Source organism: Leopardus geoffroyi, chromosome C3 (assembly GCF_018350155.1).
Source record: "Leopardus geoffroyi isolate Oge1 chromosome C3, O.geoffroyi_Oge1_pat1.0, whole genome shotgun sequence".
Classification (NCBI taxonomy): domain Eukaryota; kingdom Metazoa; phylum Chordata; class Mammalia; order Carnivora; family Felidae; genus Leopardus; species Leopardus geoffroyi.
In genome coordinates, this window is record NC_059338.1 from 104,859,777 (window position 1) to 104,876,082 (window position 16,306).

At 43.2% G+C, this 16,306-nt stretch overlaps 1 protein-coding gene across 1 annotated transcript; it reads right to left on the reverse strand.

Moving 5' to 3' along the window:
* Positions 1 to 680: 680 nt before the first annotated feature.
* On the reverse strand, positions 681 to 13,130 carry CTHRC1 (collagen triple helix repeat containing 1). The gene is made up of 4 exons (XM_045453992.1): positions 12,713 to 13,130; positions 8,130 to 8,351; positions 4,275 to 4,491; positions 681 to 1,213 (listed from the first exon to the last, which is right to left on the reverse strand). Exons 1-4 carry the CDS (start codon positions 12,863 to 12,865, stop codon positions 1,071 to 1,073), a joined length of 735 nt encoding a protein of 244 aa, XP_045309948.1. The 5' UTR covers positions 12,866 to 13,130; the 3' UTR covers positions 681 to 1,070.
* Between the last annotated feature and the right edge of the window lie 3,176 nt (positions 13,131 to 16,306).

The window sequence follows — 16,306 nt, forward strand, 5'->3', positions numbered from 1 at the left end:
TTTTTGTTTTTAAGAGAGAGAGAGAGAGCACGTGTGTGCGCACATAGGCGAGGGAGGGGCAGAAAATCTTAAGCAGGCTCCATGCTCAGTGTGGAGCCCAACTCAGGGCTCGATCTCACAACCATGAGATCATGACCTGAGCCCAAATCAAAACTCGAGTGGTTAACCAACTGAGCCGCCCAGGTGCCCCTGTTGTTATTGTTTTATAGCCTTATTTAAGATAAAGTACTTTAGTGAACCAGGATTCACTTAATTTTATCAGTCTGATACCTGTACTTCCGTCATCACGAATTCTTTCTGATGACCTCAGCCACAGCTAATACAATATCCTTTGAATTATGCCAACCCCTTCAACAACTTTTATGACAATCAACATATTGATCTTTGATTTAATGTTAATTGTGTATATATTTTATCCTCCCTATCAATTGGAAGTAAGCAGTTGGGAGGGCAGAATTCACATCTTTTTATTCTTTGTTAGAGATAAAATTCCTAAAGTGCTTGTTAATGTATTTCCTGACACACAAATACCCCCCCTTTCCTTTATATGCCTCAAAATATGAAGCAGTACATGTACTAAAATTTAATATATATATATGATTATTAATTGAACCCAACTTTTCAGATATAAAGTACTAAGGACTCTAACTTTAGTAGCAATTAGGTTAAAGATATTAAAATAGTCTGAAACAAGTTTTATTTCACAGATATAAAACAGTTCTGAACATTTACAACTTATACAAAAACTGGTAGCCTTACGTTTTAAAAGGTGCTATCCTAAGACAATAGGAAAAGTTCAAGACTGCGATGACGTCCCAAATTATGGGTTCAGGGAATGGAGAATACGAAGAAAGTATTCTAGTCAACTACAAAATCCTGAAACCAGTTTTGATTGAAGGAAAATGAATAATACTGGATTTTCAAACAGTGTGAAATCACACTTTGGTCTGTAAACACATTTAGCTTTGTTTTTTATTCAGATGTATACATTAAACATTATATAAAACGCCACTAAAATGAACCCTTCAAAGGTTTAATAAAAAAGAGGTAGGGAATGAAAATTAAAGAATCTATTTTGGGAGTTCTTCAATAATAATGCGAGACACTGAATTCCATCCAGTAGAGGCATCTCCTTTCGGGTAATCCGAACAAGTCCCAACCCAGATAGCAACATCCACTAGTCCGGCACCAATTCCTTCACAAAGTCCTTCCACTGCAGAACAGAGATGAAAGGTACATCTTTCTTTAGAACGAAAAGCAAGAATATTCATCTAAATTTTAGTGCTATAGCAAGCTGGATAACGTATCTATTTAATGTACGATGAATTAAAAATTCTAACACTTAATCAGGACTTCATAAAGATAAGTGCTCTTTTTCTTACCAAGTAAATATTTTTAAGAGATGTATTCCTATCCATTCGATGATATAAGCTTAACAGATAGTTTTCTTACAGGTTTTGACCATAAAAGCAGAGTCTGTTTAGTTCCTGAAAGTTACTGTTTAGGTGACTGAAAACAAAAAAAAGCAATTTATTTGACTAAACAAAGGAAGCCTACACTTTTGAAAGCCAACAGTTTTATTTGATATGCAGGTCTTTTTTAAAGGCAGTCTTTTCCAACACTTACCTATACACTTGATGGCATTCACGGAGAAGAAAGGACTTTTAAAACATTAAAAGAAATTCTAGCATAATCATTATACCAGTCCTCCAATCTGGGAATCCCATTTTTTTCATAGAATTTCCTCATGGTGAAAAAACAAGCAGCCTTGTTTTTCCTCTGTGTTCTTCTGCTTTATAAATATACAAATTTTCTCAGGGTCTCTGGACTTTCACATGCTAATATACAACTTGCATTCCATCTTACCATGGTTCTTCTATATTAAAAAAAAAAAAAAAAAATCCCCAAGGTCATTTTAACAGACAAATAGATATGTGTCTGTGTAAGGAGGAAAAGGCACCAAAGGTTGCCAGATTCTTTAAGAAAATGGGTCCCGATATATGAGTAGTGGAGGGATGCCATCATGCGACTGGTCAGATTTCCCATTTGGTAGGTTAGTACAATCCAGCTGAGCCTCAGTAATGTAGATCTGAAGCTATGTCCTTCTTTTAGCGGACACATCAGTGAATCTAAGGTAAGTCCCTCAGGATCCAGTGATATGACTGTGGTTCAGGCCCCTTTCAAAGCGGGGAGAACTAAGCAGTGTGGCCACAATTCCATTTAACCTAGGGCTACACTTGGTGAAAATGCCCAGAAATAATACTTGTGTTCTCCCAAGTTCTGCAGATCCACGGCCTAGAAGCTTGCTCACCCTACGCTGCATGATGTAATAAGACAAGTTGGGGTCTAGCATCAGTCTTGCATGAGGAGTCAAAGGGTCACTTCATGGTCTTTAACATATAACATAATGTTTTTTGAATGAATGAACATTTTTGCAACGATAATATACTATTGCAATTTATTAAGCATCTAAAATATGTTGGAATTGGGGGTTCTAGACCTATTTTCCTCCTAGACCCAGGTAACAAAGTAGCATTCAAATGTTTTCAAACTCCCATGGATATATCCAAGACTTTCAGTCAACCTCAATGTGCTAAGTATGTCTCCTTTCTCTCAAGAAAGAGTAACAGTGTGAGAGGGAAAGTGACTTTATTATAGGGGTAACCTTCCATAACCTTAACACAGAAACTGTTATGAGTAACAAATTACTTCTGACATTCCACCCAATGGATCACACCAAATGAGTTTCCACAACATGGTTGGGAAATGCTATATTAAATAATTTATAAGGCATATGCACGTATAGGTCACAGTTCATGGGCCTGAGGGCCCATATCATAGCAAGATATTAGCTCAAACACCTTAAAGGTAATACAATAGAAAGTAAGTTACTCATTCCAACGACTATTTAACACATATCACTTCCTAATCAAATTTTAATTTTATATCCAGATTTTTCTTATTTTAGAGACTGCTTCTCAAGATGCAAAACATATCATCCTTTCCAGCACATGTATCTAAGGACTTAGTGATGAAGCTTTTTAACCGGACCAAAGAGCGGGTTGGGGAGACAAGAGGGCAGGCAAGGAGCTGGTTTCTGCTTTCCTGGACACTGACTCTACTGTCCTGGGTAACACACTTTATTTCCCTGGACCTTCTCTATGTGCAAAAAGAGGGGATTAAAATATCTTCTTTATATCTGAAAGATATGGCGGGGATTTGAGGAAGAATGTGGAAGGGACGCCCTTAATTTCTTAGGAATAAGAAATGTGAGATACTGGTTTCTGGGTTCAGTATCTGACTTGAATCCCCAAAGCATGCTGAAATATAATTTCCTCTGGTTTACAGTGGAGGGATCTCTTCTCTTCCCTCTGCCATTTTTAAGTGCAAGATCAGTGAGAAATCCTTGCAAGAAATCAAGGAAATGAAGCTGGTGATATATACATCCTGTGATTCTCCCAGCATGGGCGGTCATGCTGTGCGATCTCACTGCAACTCAAGAAACCAAATATTGATAGTGGTACGTCTGGGTGATGGCTTTAATCGGCAGCCCCCCAGTTCTATTTCTTGGTATCATCCAAATTTTCGTGAATGAGCCTTAAGACAGAACAAACCAACCAAGTTTTTTCCCTCACAGTTTAAGCAAACACTGGTTGAAATGAATGTCATTCTTTCACAGAAACAGAGAATGCAATATGGCCATGTTCTCTTTTGCAAGTTCAGCAGACCGTATCCATCCTTTTAAAGGACAAGGCAGAGAAGTAATCTCCTTATCAGTCTATGCTAGTGGATCTCATGAGCATTAAAATAACTGGAAGAGATTCTGCAATCCATTCCCTCAGGAGCCTCCATACCTGTTAAGTCAGACCCCCTGGAGGGGTGGTACTCAGGTACAGGGATTTTTTTAAAGTGCCCCAGTTGAGCCGAATACGTAGCCATGGGTGAAAACCACTGCTCTATGGCATTAGAGACTGTTTTGCCATTTCAGCTAACTCAGTAATTTTCAACGTTGGGGGTCTTTTAAAAAATACAGTCTGATCCACAGAGATTCTGACTCAGTTGGTGAGAGGTGGGACCCAGGCATCTGCATGTTTTTTTTTTTTAAAGATCCATTTCAGGAAATTCTGAAATGCAACCAGGATGAAGAATCATGTGCTGAAAACCTGCGATAGGTCTCCTTCTCAGAGGCTAGTGAGCCAACATGCCAGTGGATTCAAAACCAGTTTTGGTCTCTAAAGACGTAAGGCACATCACGCAGTCACTATTCTACATACCAGAAGAAGTGCGATGAATATTAATTGTTGAATTGAGTTCAGGGCTTCCTTGGTCCAAATAAATTATGGCTTCAATGGGAAGAGGTCCTGAACATTCAGCTCCGTTGAACGTGAAATACCAACGCTGACAGCACGCACTTCGGCATTTTAACCGAAGTGAGCCGCTGAACAAAACTCGTAAAGCACTGTTGGAGCGCATCTTTGTAAATGTACACTCCTGTCACAAACACAGAAACAAGGTTTTATTAGCGTTTTCAACTTTCCTTAAAATTATGCTTTCAGGGGTGCCTGGGTGGCTCAGTCGGTTAAGCGTCTCCCTTCGGCTCAGGTCATGATCTCACAGTTCATGAGTTCGAGTCCCGTGTCGGGTTCTGTGCTGACGGCTCAGAGCCTGGAGCCTGTTTTGGATTCTGTGTCTCCCTCTCTCTCTGCCCCTCCCCTGCTCACACTCTGTCTCTCTCCTTCAAAGATAAATAAACATTTTTAAAAAATTTTTAAATTATGCTTTCAAATTGCACTGTGAATTTTATTTAACTTTCCTCTTCTTCAAACTACATTATTGTTTTTATTTTTTATTCAATTTTTAATTTATTTTTAAAGTTTATTTATTTTATTTTTGAGAGAGAGAGAGAGACAGTACGAGTCGGGAGGGGCAGAGAGGGGGAGAGAGAGGATCCCAAGCAGGCTCTGCACTGCCAGCACAGAGCCCCATGTGGGGCTCAAACCCACAAAACCGTGACATCATGACCTGAGCCGAAACCAAGAGTTGGACGCCTAACTGACTGAGCCACCCAGGTGCCCCTCAAATTACATTTTAAAAAGCTTAACTTTGGGGCGCCTGGGTGGTGCAGTCGGTTAAGCGTCTGACTTCAGCCAGGTCACGATCTCGCGGCCCGTGAGTTCGAGCCCCGCGTCAGGCTCTGGGCTGATGGCTCGGAGCCTGGAGCCTGTTTCCGATTCTGTGTCTCCCTCTCTCTCTGCCCCTTCCCCGTTCATGCTCTGTCTCTCTCTGTCCCAGAAATAAATAAACGTTGAAAAAAAAAAAATTTTTTTAAATAAATAAATAAATAAATAAAAAGCTTAACTTTTACAGAAGGAGAGAGGTTCTCTGCAAGGTAGATAAAAGTCTGATATGAGGTACTCTCAGAAAATCAAATTACAGCATTCTTAAAATTATTCACGCCATTGAAGGTATCTTTTGGTTTTACTCAAAACAGCTATAGTCTTCCGTATTTTAAACCAAACCAATCTATATATTGACTTTTTTTTTCCATTCCAAAAAATATCTCCTGAGCCCTTTATGCTGGATGTTACAGTCACAGCAGTAAATGAAACAGAATCTCTGCCCGCGTGGAATTTATATTCTAGACCAGCCCTGTCCATATTCTAGACTAGCCCTGTCTCTATATACTTATTCTTGACCAGTTTCTTTTTTTGAGCAACAGCAAACAGTACCAGATGTGAAGCACAGGTGGGGGTTTTAGTCTTTACCTATCTGACACAATTAGAAAGCCCGGGTCTTTTTCTCTCATTGCTCTTTGCAAAATTTGTCTCCCCACTGGCTCACGGTCTACTATCTTTCACTTGCAGAAAACTCCCAAACCCATTCTGACCGCTCCTAAGAAACTTAAAAACGTATTAAATATGTAGAGTCCACACGGAGAGTTGTAGAACTCAGCAACTTTTGATGAACTGTAAGTAACCAGTCCGTCCCCGTCAGATGTGTATAGAAGCAGGCGGCATTTTAACCAAATGCTTTCTAAGAAGTCACATACGAAAGTGCAAGTGGTCACAGTCACCAAAACTATGGAAGCTCTCTGCAACTTCGAGTACGCACAAATCAAATCAAGACAGTCTCGAACGGTTTGCAATCGAGCAGACGTGAAAAAGCTGCGGCGAGGAGCATCTCAGAGTGTTCTGAAAGTAAAATCTCTTCTATTTGCATTGGCTGATGGTAGGAGTGGTTACTATCAAGGAATAATATATTGTACATACAGAACCAGGTACGGCACTGGGCAACAAAAGAAGAAAGAGGCTTAGAAATAGCACCAAGCTTCTTCAGCTCTGTGCCATCCCGATCGTCTTGCCAGTTGCTTTTGAAGCAAACACTAATTAAAGTGACTAGAATCGTGAATCAAAATGCTTTGCCACTCAGGCTCTTTTGAGTACTTTTCCCCCACCTCACCGTTACAGACAATTTTTTTTTTTTTAATTTAAGTTCATTTGTTTGTTTGTTTATATATGTATGTATTTATTTGTTTATTGAGAGAGCGAGCAGAGGAGAGGCAGAAAGACAGGGAGAGAGAAGCCCAAACAGGCTCCACGCTGTCAGTGCAGAGCCCAAGCTCACAAACTGTGAGATCATGACCTGAGCTGAAATCAAGAGTCAGATGCTTAGCTGACTGAGCCACCCCAGGAGCCTCACAAATTTTTTTAAAAAATTTTGTTAATGTTTATTTATTTTTGAGAGAGGGAGACAGAGTGCAAGCTGGGGAGGAGCAGAGAGAAAGGGAGACACAGAATCTGAAGCAGGCTGTCAACACAGAGCCCGACGCGGGACTCGAACTCATGAACTGTGAGTTCATGGCCTGAACCAGTCTGACGCTTAACCGACTGAGCCACCCAGGTGCCCTCACAGACAAACTTTAAATGCTCACTGTAGGGGCGCCTGGGTGGCGCAGTCGGTTAAGCGTCCGACTTCAGCCAGGTCACGATCTTGCAGTCCGTGAGTTCGAGCCCCGCGTCGGGCTCTGGGCTGATGGCTCAGAGCCTGGAGCCTGTTTCTGATTCTGTGTCTCCCTCTCTCTCTGCCCCTCCTCTGTTCATGCTCTGTCTCTCTCTGTCTCAAAAATAAATAAATGTTAAAAAAAAAAAAAAATTTTTTTTAAATAAAAAAAAAATGCTCACTGTAGTATATCTCTGGTCCATTCCACCTCCCGTAAGCTTAACAATTTTAAGCCACACCTGCTACCCAGAATAAGGACAAATACCAATAGACTTCCCACTTCGAGACAGTTCCTATCACAGGGTAGTTTCTTGGAAATTTTTTCCCACTCTTTCGTGGCCTGGAGCCACAGCAGAATTTCTTACACTAATTTAAATTTAAATTCACTTTAGGACAAGACTGGAAGGTTGCTTACCATCCAACACAGACACTCACACTCTCCCTTTTTAGTTTGCATTTAAAAAGGGGAGAGTAGGGGCGCCTGGGTGGCGCAGTCGGTTAAGCATCCGACTTCAGCCAGGTCACGATCTCGCGGTCCGTGAGTTCGAGCCCCGCGTCAGGCTCTGGGCTGATGGCTCAGAGCCTGGGGCCTGCTTTGGATTCTGTGTCTCCCTCTCTCTCTGCCCCTCCCCCGTTCATGCTCTGTCTCTCTCTGTCCCAAAAATAAATAAACGTTGAAAAAAAAAAATAAAATAAAAATAAAAAGGGGAGAGTAGATGGGGGGTGGGAAGGAGTGGAGGGTGGGTGATGGGTATTGAGGAGGGCACCTTTTGGGATGAGCACTGGGTGTTGTATGGAAACCAATTTGACAATAAATTTCATATATTGAAAAAATAAATAAATAAAAAATAAAAATAAAAAGGGGAGAGTAAGTTATGTTAGATATTATCCGGGCTAAAATAACATGGTGATTTATTTGTCTTAGAAATACCTTTATAAAATCAACTTTGAAATGTTAGCGCTTTTTTTTTTTTCATTAATCCTAACTTAAAAGCTACAGGGTCCCTACTCCTTAATTTTGTAAAAAGTCTTTTAGTAAAAATAAAATAAAATCTCATCCAAAATTCACACTCAACTATGAAAACTCTTAAGTTTTGCTTCAACTTTAAAATAATTCAGACTTCACTTACCGCAATTTTGCCAAGATCAATGCCGTAATTCAGTGCACTCCACGAGCACTGCTTGTAGTTAGGTGTCCAGGACTCCTCAAAGCTTTCCCTCAGGCATTCTCCCTTTTCTCCTTTGAATCCATCCCGACCGGGGATCCCAGGGGTCCCAGGAATGCCATTGGCCCCAGGGCTTCCGTCTCGCCCAGGCACCCCTGCAGGTCCTTGTAAGCACATTCCATTATACTAGAGCAGAAAAAGGAAATAGGGACAGACTCTCACCACTCACGATTCCAAGACTCATTCTGATTAGAATTGCATTTATTTTTGAGCACCAGGAGCGCAGAATCTCTTCATACTACTGGTTCATGTTCTAAATGAGTTATTATAGAGAACTGATTTTAAAGTGATTTCTAAAATGTTAAGATTTCTTTCCTGTTCTTTTCATTGCACAGACTGTAGGCACGCACGCGCACACACACAAGTCAAAGATGACACAATGTTTTTTCATTTGCCTGCTTTTTTCTACTGCTTATTAAAAGTATACATGATTTTTAAATAGCTGTATTTCAGCGTGAACATAATTGAATACACTGCCATTTTCTTCTGACCCTATATGCTGTAAAGGGACTTGGATTTCAGAATGATACTTTAACATTTTTATGCAACCATTGCATCATTTGGGGATACTTAGGTTGTTCCTATTTTGTCTGTCATTAATATTATTGTAATGAAAATCTTCATACATAGAGCTTTCTTCATCTTTTGAATTATCTCCCTAAGATATATTCCTAGTGATAAAATCATTTAAAGAGCTTAGTTAATAATTATCTTAAACGGGCGAAACCTTTGAAATGGATCGCACATCTCCTGCTTCTATTTTTATGTGAAGGGAGTGTCACTAGGGTAACACGTCTGGCCTCCAACTTCACTCCTTCTTAGGAGTGAATGACATGGTTACAGGTGACCGCTGGTTTTCATTAGGGTGGCAGGAATCTATCCAACCTCTTAAGTGCTATGATTATTTCACAGTGTCAGGTAGAAGTTAAGAGCATGAGTTCTTGCACCAGATTCTCTGGATTTTAATCCTGGCTCAACCACATATTAGCTCTGTGAGATAAGGCAACTGACTCAACATTTCAGTGCCCGTTTCCTTACCTGTAAAATGAAGAAAATAGTAAAGATTCTTACCTGGTAGGTTTCGTATGAGATTTAAGTGAGATAATATATAAAATGTGCTTAGAGCAGTGCGGGTCACAGTAAGCAGTGTATGTCAGCCGTAAGGATTCTTATTATTCCCCCAACACCATGTGAGGCAGTGATACTGGGCAAGTATGTCTACTCCCTCGGGTGGACCTTGCCAGGGTCTAGAGCTGGGAAAGGGAACATTAGCAAACCTGCCAGCCAGCACACATAAGCCACTCATACCAATGTAGCTGGATAAGTGGTAAGGGTGATATTTTATCTCCGTCTAATTCCCATGTCTATTCCTGAGTTGGTCCACTTATTAGGGCCCTCCAAACCCCAAATGCGATCCACTTAAATTTTTACTTTAACATTCCCCTATTTGTGTAAATTATACTGTCATTCTATATAAAGATCCTGTCCAGTGAGAACAACAACAACAACAAAAAAAAAAACCCAAGATTCCTTACAGATTAAAATAACTTCAAAGCTTATCTTTCAATTTCACCATCTGGGATTAGATTTCATATTATAAATTATTTCATATTATAAAATCCAGTAATGACATTACCTAGGAAGGATCCTCATGTATATAATGTTTCCCAATCAATTTCTTTTCCCATCACCAGCTTTATATTTGTTTTTTTACAATTTATTTTAGAGAGAGAGAGAGTGCATGAGAGCAGGGGAGAAGGGCAGAGGGGTAGAGAGAGAGGAGAGAGAGAATCTTAAGCAGGCTCCATGCTGATGGGGGGGAGGGGAGGCTGGATTCCATGACCTTGGGATTATGACCTGAGGCAAAATCAAAAGTCAGATCCTCAAATGACAGAGCCACTCAGGGGCCCCTCATCTTTGTTTTATTTATTTATTTATTTATTTATTTATTAGCGTTTATTTCTGAGACAGAGAGAGACAGAGCATGAGTGGGAGAGGAACAGAGAGAGAGGGAGACACAGAATCCAAAGCAGGCTCCAGGCTCTGAGCTGTCAGCACAGAGTCCAAAGCACAGCTCGAACCCACGGACCGCAAGATCATGACCTGAGCCAAAGTCGGATGCCCAACCGACTGAGCCACCCAGGTGCCCTATGTTTTGATAAATGATTTATGTCATGACTTTGGCCACTGCCATTTTCCTGATGTAAGAAAAAAAAAGCACTATTTATTTATTGCCAAGGAAATAGTAAGAAAAGTATTTAATAAAATTTCAAAAGTATTTGAAGACACGCTAAAATACAAAATATTCTAAAACAGGGGTCCCTGGATGGCTCAGTTGATTAAGCATCCAACTCTTGATTTTGGCTCAGGTCATGATCTTACTGTGGTAAGATCAAACCCCAAGTTGGACACCATGCTGAGTGAGCCTGCTTAAGATTCTCTCTCTCTGCCCATCTTCCACTCGTGTGCTCTCTCTCTCTCAAAAAAATAAAAAATAAAGAAATAATCTGCATTTCAGTGACCATATAATCATATTGAATTTGGTTCCACAGGTATTACATCTGTCTTCTCACTTTAAAATGCTAACCCTTGGGGCGCCTGGGTGGCTCTGTTGGTTAAGTGACCAACTTCAGCTCAGGTCAGGATCTCTCAATTGGTGGGTTCAAGCCCAGGACAGGGCTCTGTCCTTACAGCTCAGAGCCTGGAGCCTGCAGCCTACTTCTGATTCTGTGTCTCCCTCTCTCCTGCCCCTCCCCCACTCACACTCTGTCTCTCTCTCACTTTCTCTCAAAAATAAATTTTTAAAAGTTAAAAAAATAAAATAAAATAAAATGCTATCACATGCTTAGTACTAGGCAGGGGTTCTATAAATGTCGGTAGAATGAGCCCCTATTTCTCTCCATGGCCACCAGGGGGCAGAGCTTGCTGGAAGCTTGAAAGGAACGCTTTGACAGATTCTGTACAAAGAAGCTGCTTTATAGAATCTGTTGAAACCTTCTTAATGACCACATGAACATTTTTTTCTCCAGCAAAACCAAATCCAATCTACAGGATGCACCTGAGCTTGGCTGCACAATAAGCTTTTCCAAGCAGGGCGAGATTTGTGGGAAACCGCAGGTACTGAAAATCCATGGAGGAAAAGAAAAAATTGCTAGCTTTATGGAGAAAAGGGGTATTTTGTGTATCATAATTGCAAATTCATAAATGCAAACTGCAGATGAACCACAACCATTTGGTACAGTTTTAAACAACTTAGACACTTAAAATAGAATTGTAGCCCTGAACACATTGTCTGCTTTGTGGAACAAAATTACATAGCACATCACCAAAAAGTGCAGTGTGCGATGGCAGGAATTTTTTTCCAGAGCCTTTGAATCTGGCATAGAACTAGCTGCCAGGGAGTTTGGTTTATTAGCTCAGTTTATAATGGCAACTTAACAAATTCAAAACGGTTTTTATCAAAACAATGCCCCCACTTTATGCCCTGCAATGCCTGTAAACCGTATTTGTCTGCAAATAAGATTGGCTTAAGGACTTAAGTTTATTATGTGCCAAGGAATATGGTAGCTTGGGAAAGGACGGCTCTAGACACAGGGCTAGGTTTGTTGATTTTCGGAGGGAAAGAGCTTTAAGCAAACAGACCTTCCCATAGATTAGCCCTTCAGAAAGCACTTGAGCTACTTGCTGCCCTGGAAACTGTCTTCTCCCTTAGCTCCACTGTGATGCTCCAGCTTGGTGGCCACAGGCTGAGGACTGAGGGTATCTGGAAGAACTGACTACCTGTCTGTCTAAACAGAACAATGAAATGGGTCCTTGGAGGGTTAGTGCGGGGTCCCTTCATTTTCCCCTTCTGGCCTTAATCGCTCTGAACCATTCCGGTCCTGAGCTGTGGTCGTCCAGCAAAGTAAATTGCAGCCCATACTTCCTAGGAAGATGACCCACATGACTCATAGTATTCAAGTTACAAAGAGTTGGACGGATGCTTTGTAAGGGTTGTTATTCTCTCCTGCAGGCAGACGTGGCCACCAGCCCCAACACAGGACACGTCACAGGGCTCTGGGCCAGGCCCACCCAAGGGATCAGCGAGTCTAGGGTCTCCCAGGCAGCTCCCAGGCCCACCTTCCAACCTACCTAAGCTCCTCCTTCTACTCTCACTGCCGCCCTAACCCTCTCCATCTTCCTGGGGTGTGGAGGGCCCTCAGAGGCCAGAAATTATTGGGCGTCTCCCTGTATTTTGGGGCGTCCCACCCGACCCACGTCGCATCTCCGCTCCACGATGGCCCTGCCATTTGGGTCTCCCGTGCGAGTTCCACGACCTCACCGCACGCCTAGCGCAGGTCCTACCTTACACGTGGACGCAGACAAAGCGGGACACCCAGTCGCACGCACGACCCACCTACACAGCTGTACAGACCACCCCGCCCCCAACAGCTGGACGCACGTCCTCCCGGTGCGGCCCGCGGCTCTGTCCCCGCCGCCGCACTCACCAGGTCCACCACCTCCCTCTGCCGGAGCAGCGCCTTTTGCTTCCCCTTGGGGGTCTCGGAGGCGCTCGACGGCGCCCGCAGCTGCAGCAGCAACAGCAGCAGGAGGCCGAGGAGCCGCTGCGGGGAGGCCGCGGCGGGGCTGTGGGGGCGCATGGCGCGCGGCGGCCCGGGGAGGCGCGGAGCAGGAGGAGGAGGAGGAGGAGAAGGAGGAGGAGACGCGGAGCCGGGACCTGATCAGAGTCTGGCCCCGCCGTGCTCCCAGGCCGCCGCAGGCTGCATCAATGCCCCTTTCACCCGCGCGCCTCCCTCCGACTCCCTCTCCCTCCCGCCCCTCTGGACACCCGCGTTTCCATCCTGTAATAGGCCAGAGCCCCTACCCCGAGCCCGACACGGGGCGGGCCGAGAGCCGAGCCCGCCCCCTCCGGCGCCGCCGCTCGGCCCGCCCGGACCCTCGCGGAGAAGCCGCCTGCCGAGTCCGGGCCGGTGGCGGCGTTCTGGCGGCCACAGGTGGAAGCTTGGAGGGCGGGAGTGGAGACAGCACCGCCTAAGTGACCCCTGAGAGGCAAGTGCCCTAACCTGGGTCCACAAACCACCTTCAGGGGGTGTCAAACTGGCACTGCGGGCAAGCTCTTTTTAGGAGGTGACATTGGGAAGCGCAGAACCATAGGTATCATCAGGTTCGCCCAGGGGCCCATGACCCAAATGACTAAGATTCAGTGTTTCAGAGCCGCCTGGTTGGGCTCAGTGGGTTAAGCCAGCCAACTCTTGATCTCCCCTCAGGCCATGATCTCACAGTTGGGATCCAGGGGGCCTGGGGCTCAGCGCTGAGAGCTGGGAGCCTGCTGGGGGTTCTCTCTCCACCTCTTTCTCTGCCCCTCCCGCCTCTCAAAATAAATAAACATTAAAAAAACCCAAGATGTTTCAGAAACAAAAAAAACCACTCTTAAATGCAGAGAACTCGTGGTTGCCAAAGGGGAGGTGGGTGGGGGGATCTGTGAAGTAGGTAAAGGGGATTAAGAGATACCAACCTCCAGTTATAAAATAAGTCACAGAGGTGAAAAGGAACAGCATAGGGAATATAGTCAACAATGTAATAGCATTGTATGGGGACAGGTGGTGATTACACTTATTGCGGTGGGCACTGAGTAATGTATAGAATTTTTGAATCAATATGCTGTACACCTGAAACTAATATAACCTTGTTTGTCATTATACTTCAGCAGACATTTTTTTAAATATAAAAAATTTAAAAAGAACTGATGTTTCATAAGTGCTAACACTCACTAAGCCCCAGGAACCACACGAAGTCTTTTACACATACTCTGTGTCCTCTGGACAATCCTAGGGGGGTTGATACCTCCTCTATTTGCACCATTCACAGATGAGGAAACTGAGGTTCAGGGAGGGTGAGTTACATTCAGTGGTAGAAATTCACTACTGAGTGATCATTCTGGACTTCTGACTGATACTGTCTTTTTCTAACCCCATCTGTCCTCCTCTGTCCATTCTAGAAGAAAGCATCCCCAGGGGACCCAGGCCACCCACCAGGTAGGGTCCTTTATACACCACTGGCTGGAATCCGGCAGGACAGTTTTGCCACACCTGTAACAAGGTGGAGATTATTCATAGAATGGCAATGCTGCGGAGGCGAAATTCAACTCAGCAAGGTCTCTTTAGAGACCCAGGCGGTTTCCTGGAAGTTATAGTGGACTCAGCTGATGGATATTAGAGAGAAGGAACCGTGTGGAAAGGGAGCAAGTCAGGGCATTTGGAGGAATGCTCACTAGTGGGCCAGTGTCTAACTACAAGTAAGTTTCATTCCTGTTTGTCAGAAAGAGGCAAAAATCCAAATGGGTTCTGAAGCTAGGACTTGCTACATAAGTTGCAGGGTCAGTGCAAAAGGAAAATGCAGGGTCCTTTGATGAAAAAAAAAATTAAGAATTTCAAGACAGTGTTCACAGAACTGGAAACCAAGCGTGGGATTCTTTTAAGCATAGCTACACAGATCGCTCACCCATGAAACAGCCCTGTGTGAAGCTGAACAAGGTCCCAGCTGGTGCCTTTCTGTGGCCAAACCACCGTGGTGGTAGCAGTCTACAGTCTGGAGAGGAGGGGAGGGCGCTGCCAGAGTCTGGCTTCTAGCCAATGGCAACTCCTGCTGCTGCTACCACCCAGGGACTTCAAATGGCCCCTCTCTGTGTAAATTTTGGGTCCAGATTCAGGTTTCAGCAAACAGCTGTCTCTTTTTCAGAGAGACAAAGCATGCGTGGGGGAGGGGCAAGGAGAGGGAGACACAGAATCGGAAGCAGGCCCCAGGCTCTGAGCTGTCAGCCCAGAATCCCATGCGGGGCTTAAACTCACAAACTGTGAGATCATGACCTGAGCCCATATCCGTGCATTTGTAAGCTACGTATTCGCATAACTAATCAAACTACACTGTAAGATGAGTAAACCAGATATCATCATATTTCAAAGGTAATCTATAATAATGTATAAGTGCCTTTATACCATACAGAGAGATTTCACATATCCTGTGTCCTAAAATTATCACAAATCTATTCCCACTATGGGTTTGGTTAACTTCACTCTCTCTGTGCTTAGTTGGTTTGCAAAGTCATTTATCCTCCCACCTCTGGAATTTACTATCTCAGTCCAGTCGAGTTTTCTTGGTCTAAAACTTAGGTCTGTTCTACCGTTAGTTCCAATTAAAGAGTATGGATTAGTGCCTTGGGTGTTATTTCCAGAGTGACCTTTCTCACAGATTTCCAAATGTTCTGCGCATTTTCTGTTTAAATATTTTCCTTTTTTTCCCCTAAAATATTTGGACTATTAATGCCTTTCTTGTCTGTTATAAAAACTACTTTGAGACTGGCATCTTTAAAACATTTAATCTTCCCATTAGGCACATACTATATCTTCCCAGTTTTCCAAATCCTCTTTTATGCATCAGTAAAATTTTATAATTTTCTTAATATATTTCTTATTATGGCTATTATGGATTTGGCTGCTATCCCAATAGACTATACTAGTTTTCTATTACTATGTAACAAATTACCACAAGCTCAGTGAAGTAACACAACACAAATTTATTACCTTCCACTTTTGTGGGTCAGGAATCCAGCTCAGATTAGTGTCGTACAAAACTGAAGTTAAGGGATCAGCCAGGTGAGTCCTCATCAGGAAGCTTCACTAGGGAGAGATGCACTTCCAACCTTCCTTAGGTTGTTGGCAGAACTCATTTCCTTGTGGTTGTAGGCCTAAGACCCTGCTTTTTTTTTGCTGTTTGTTATCTGGGGGCAGTTCTCAGTTATCAGAGGCCCCTCTCGTGTCTTTACCATGCGGTTCCTTCCAGAGGTCCTCCCTGGAACAGTTTGAATCTGTGGCAGGAAGGAGGCAGTGCCTTTTAAGGTCTGATATGATTAAGGCAGGCCCATCCAGGGTAAGTCAAAGTCAACTGATTAGGGGACTTAATTACACCTGCAAAATCCCTTCTGCTGTATAATATAACATGATCGTGGGGGTGACATCCATCATCTTCAGCTTTGCTCATACTCAAGGGGAGGGGATTATATACCACAGGCAGAAATTCTCCGG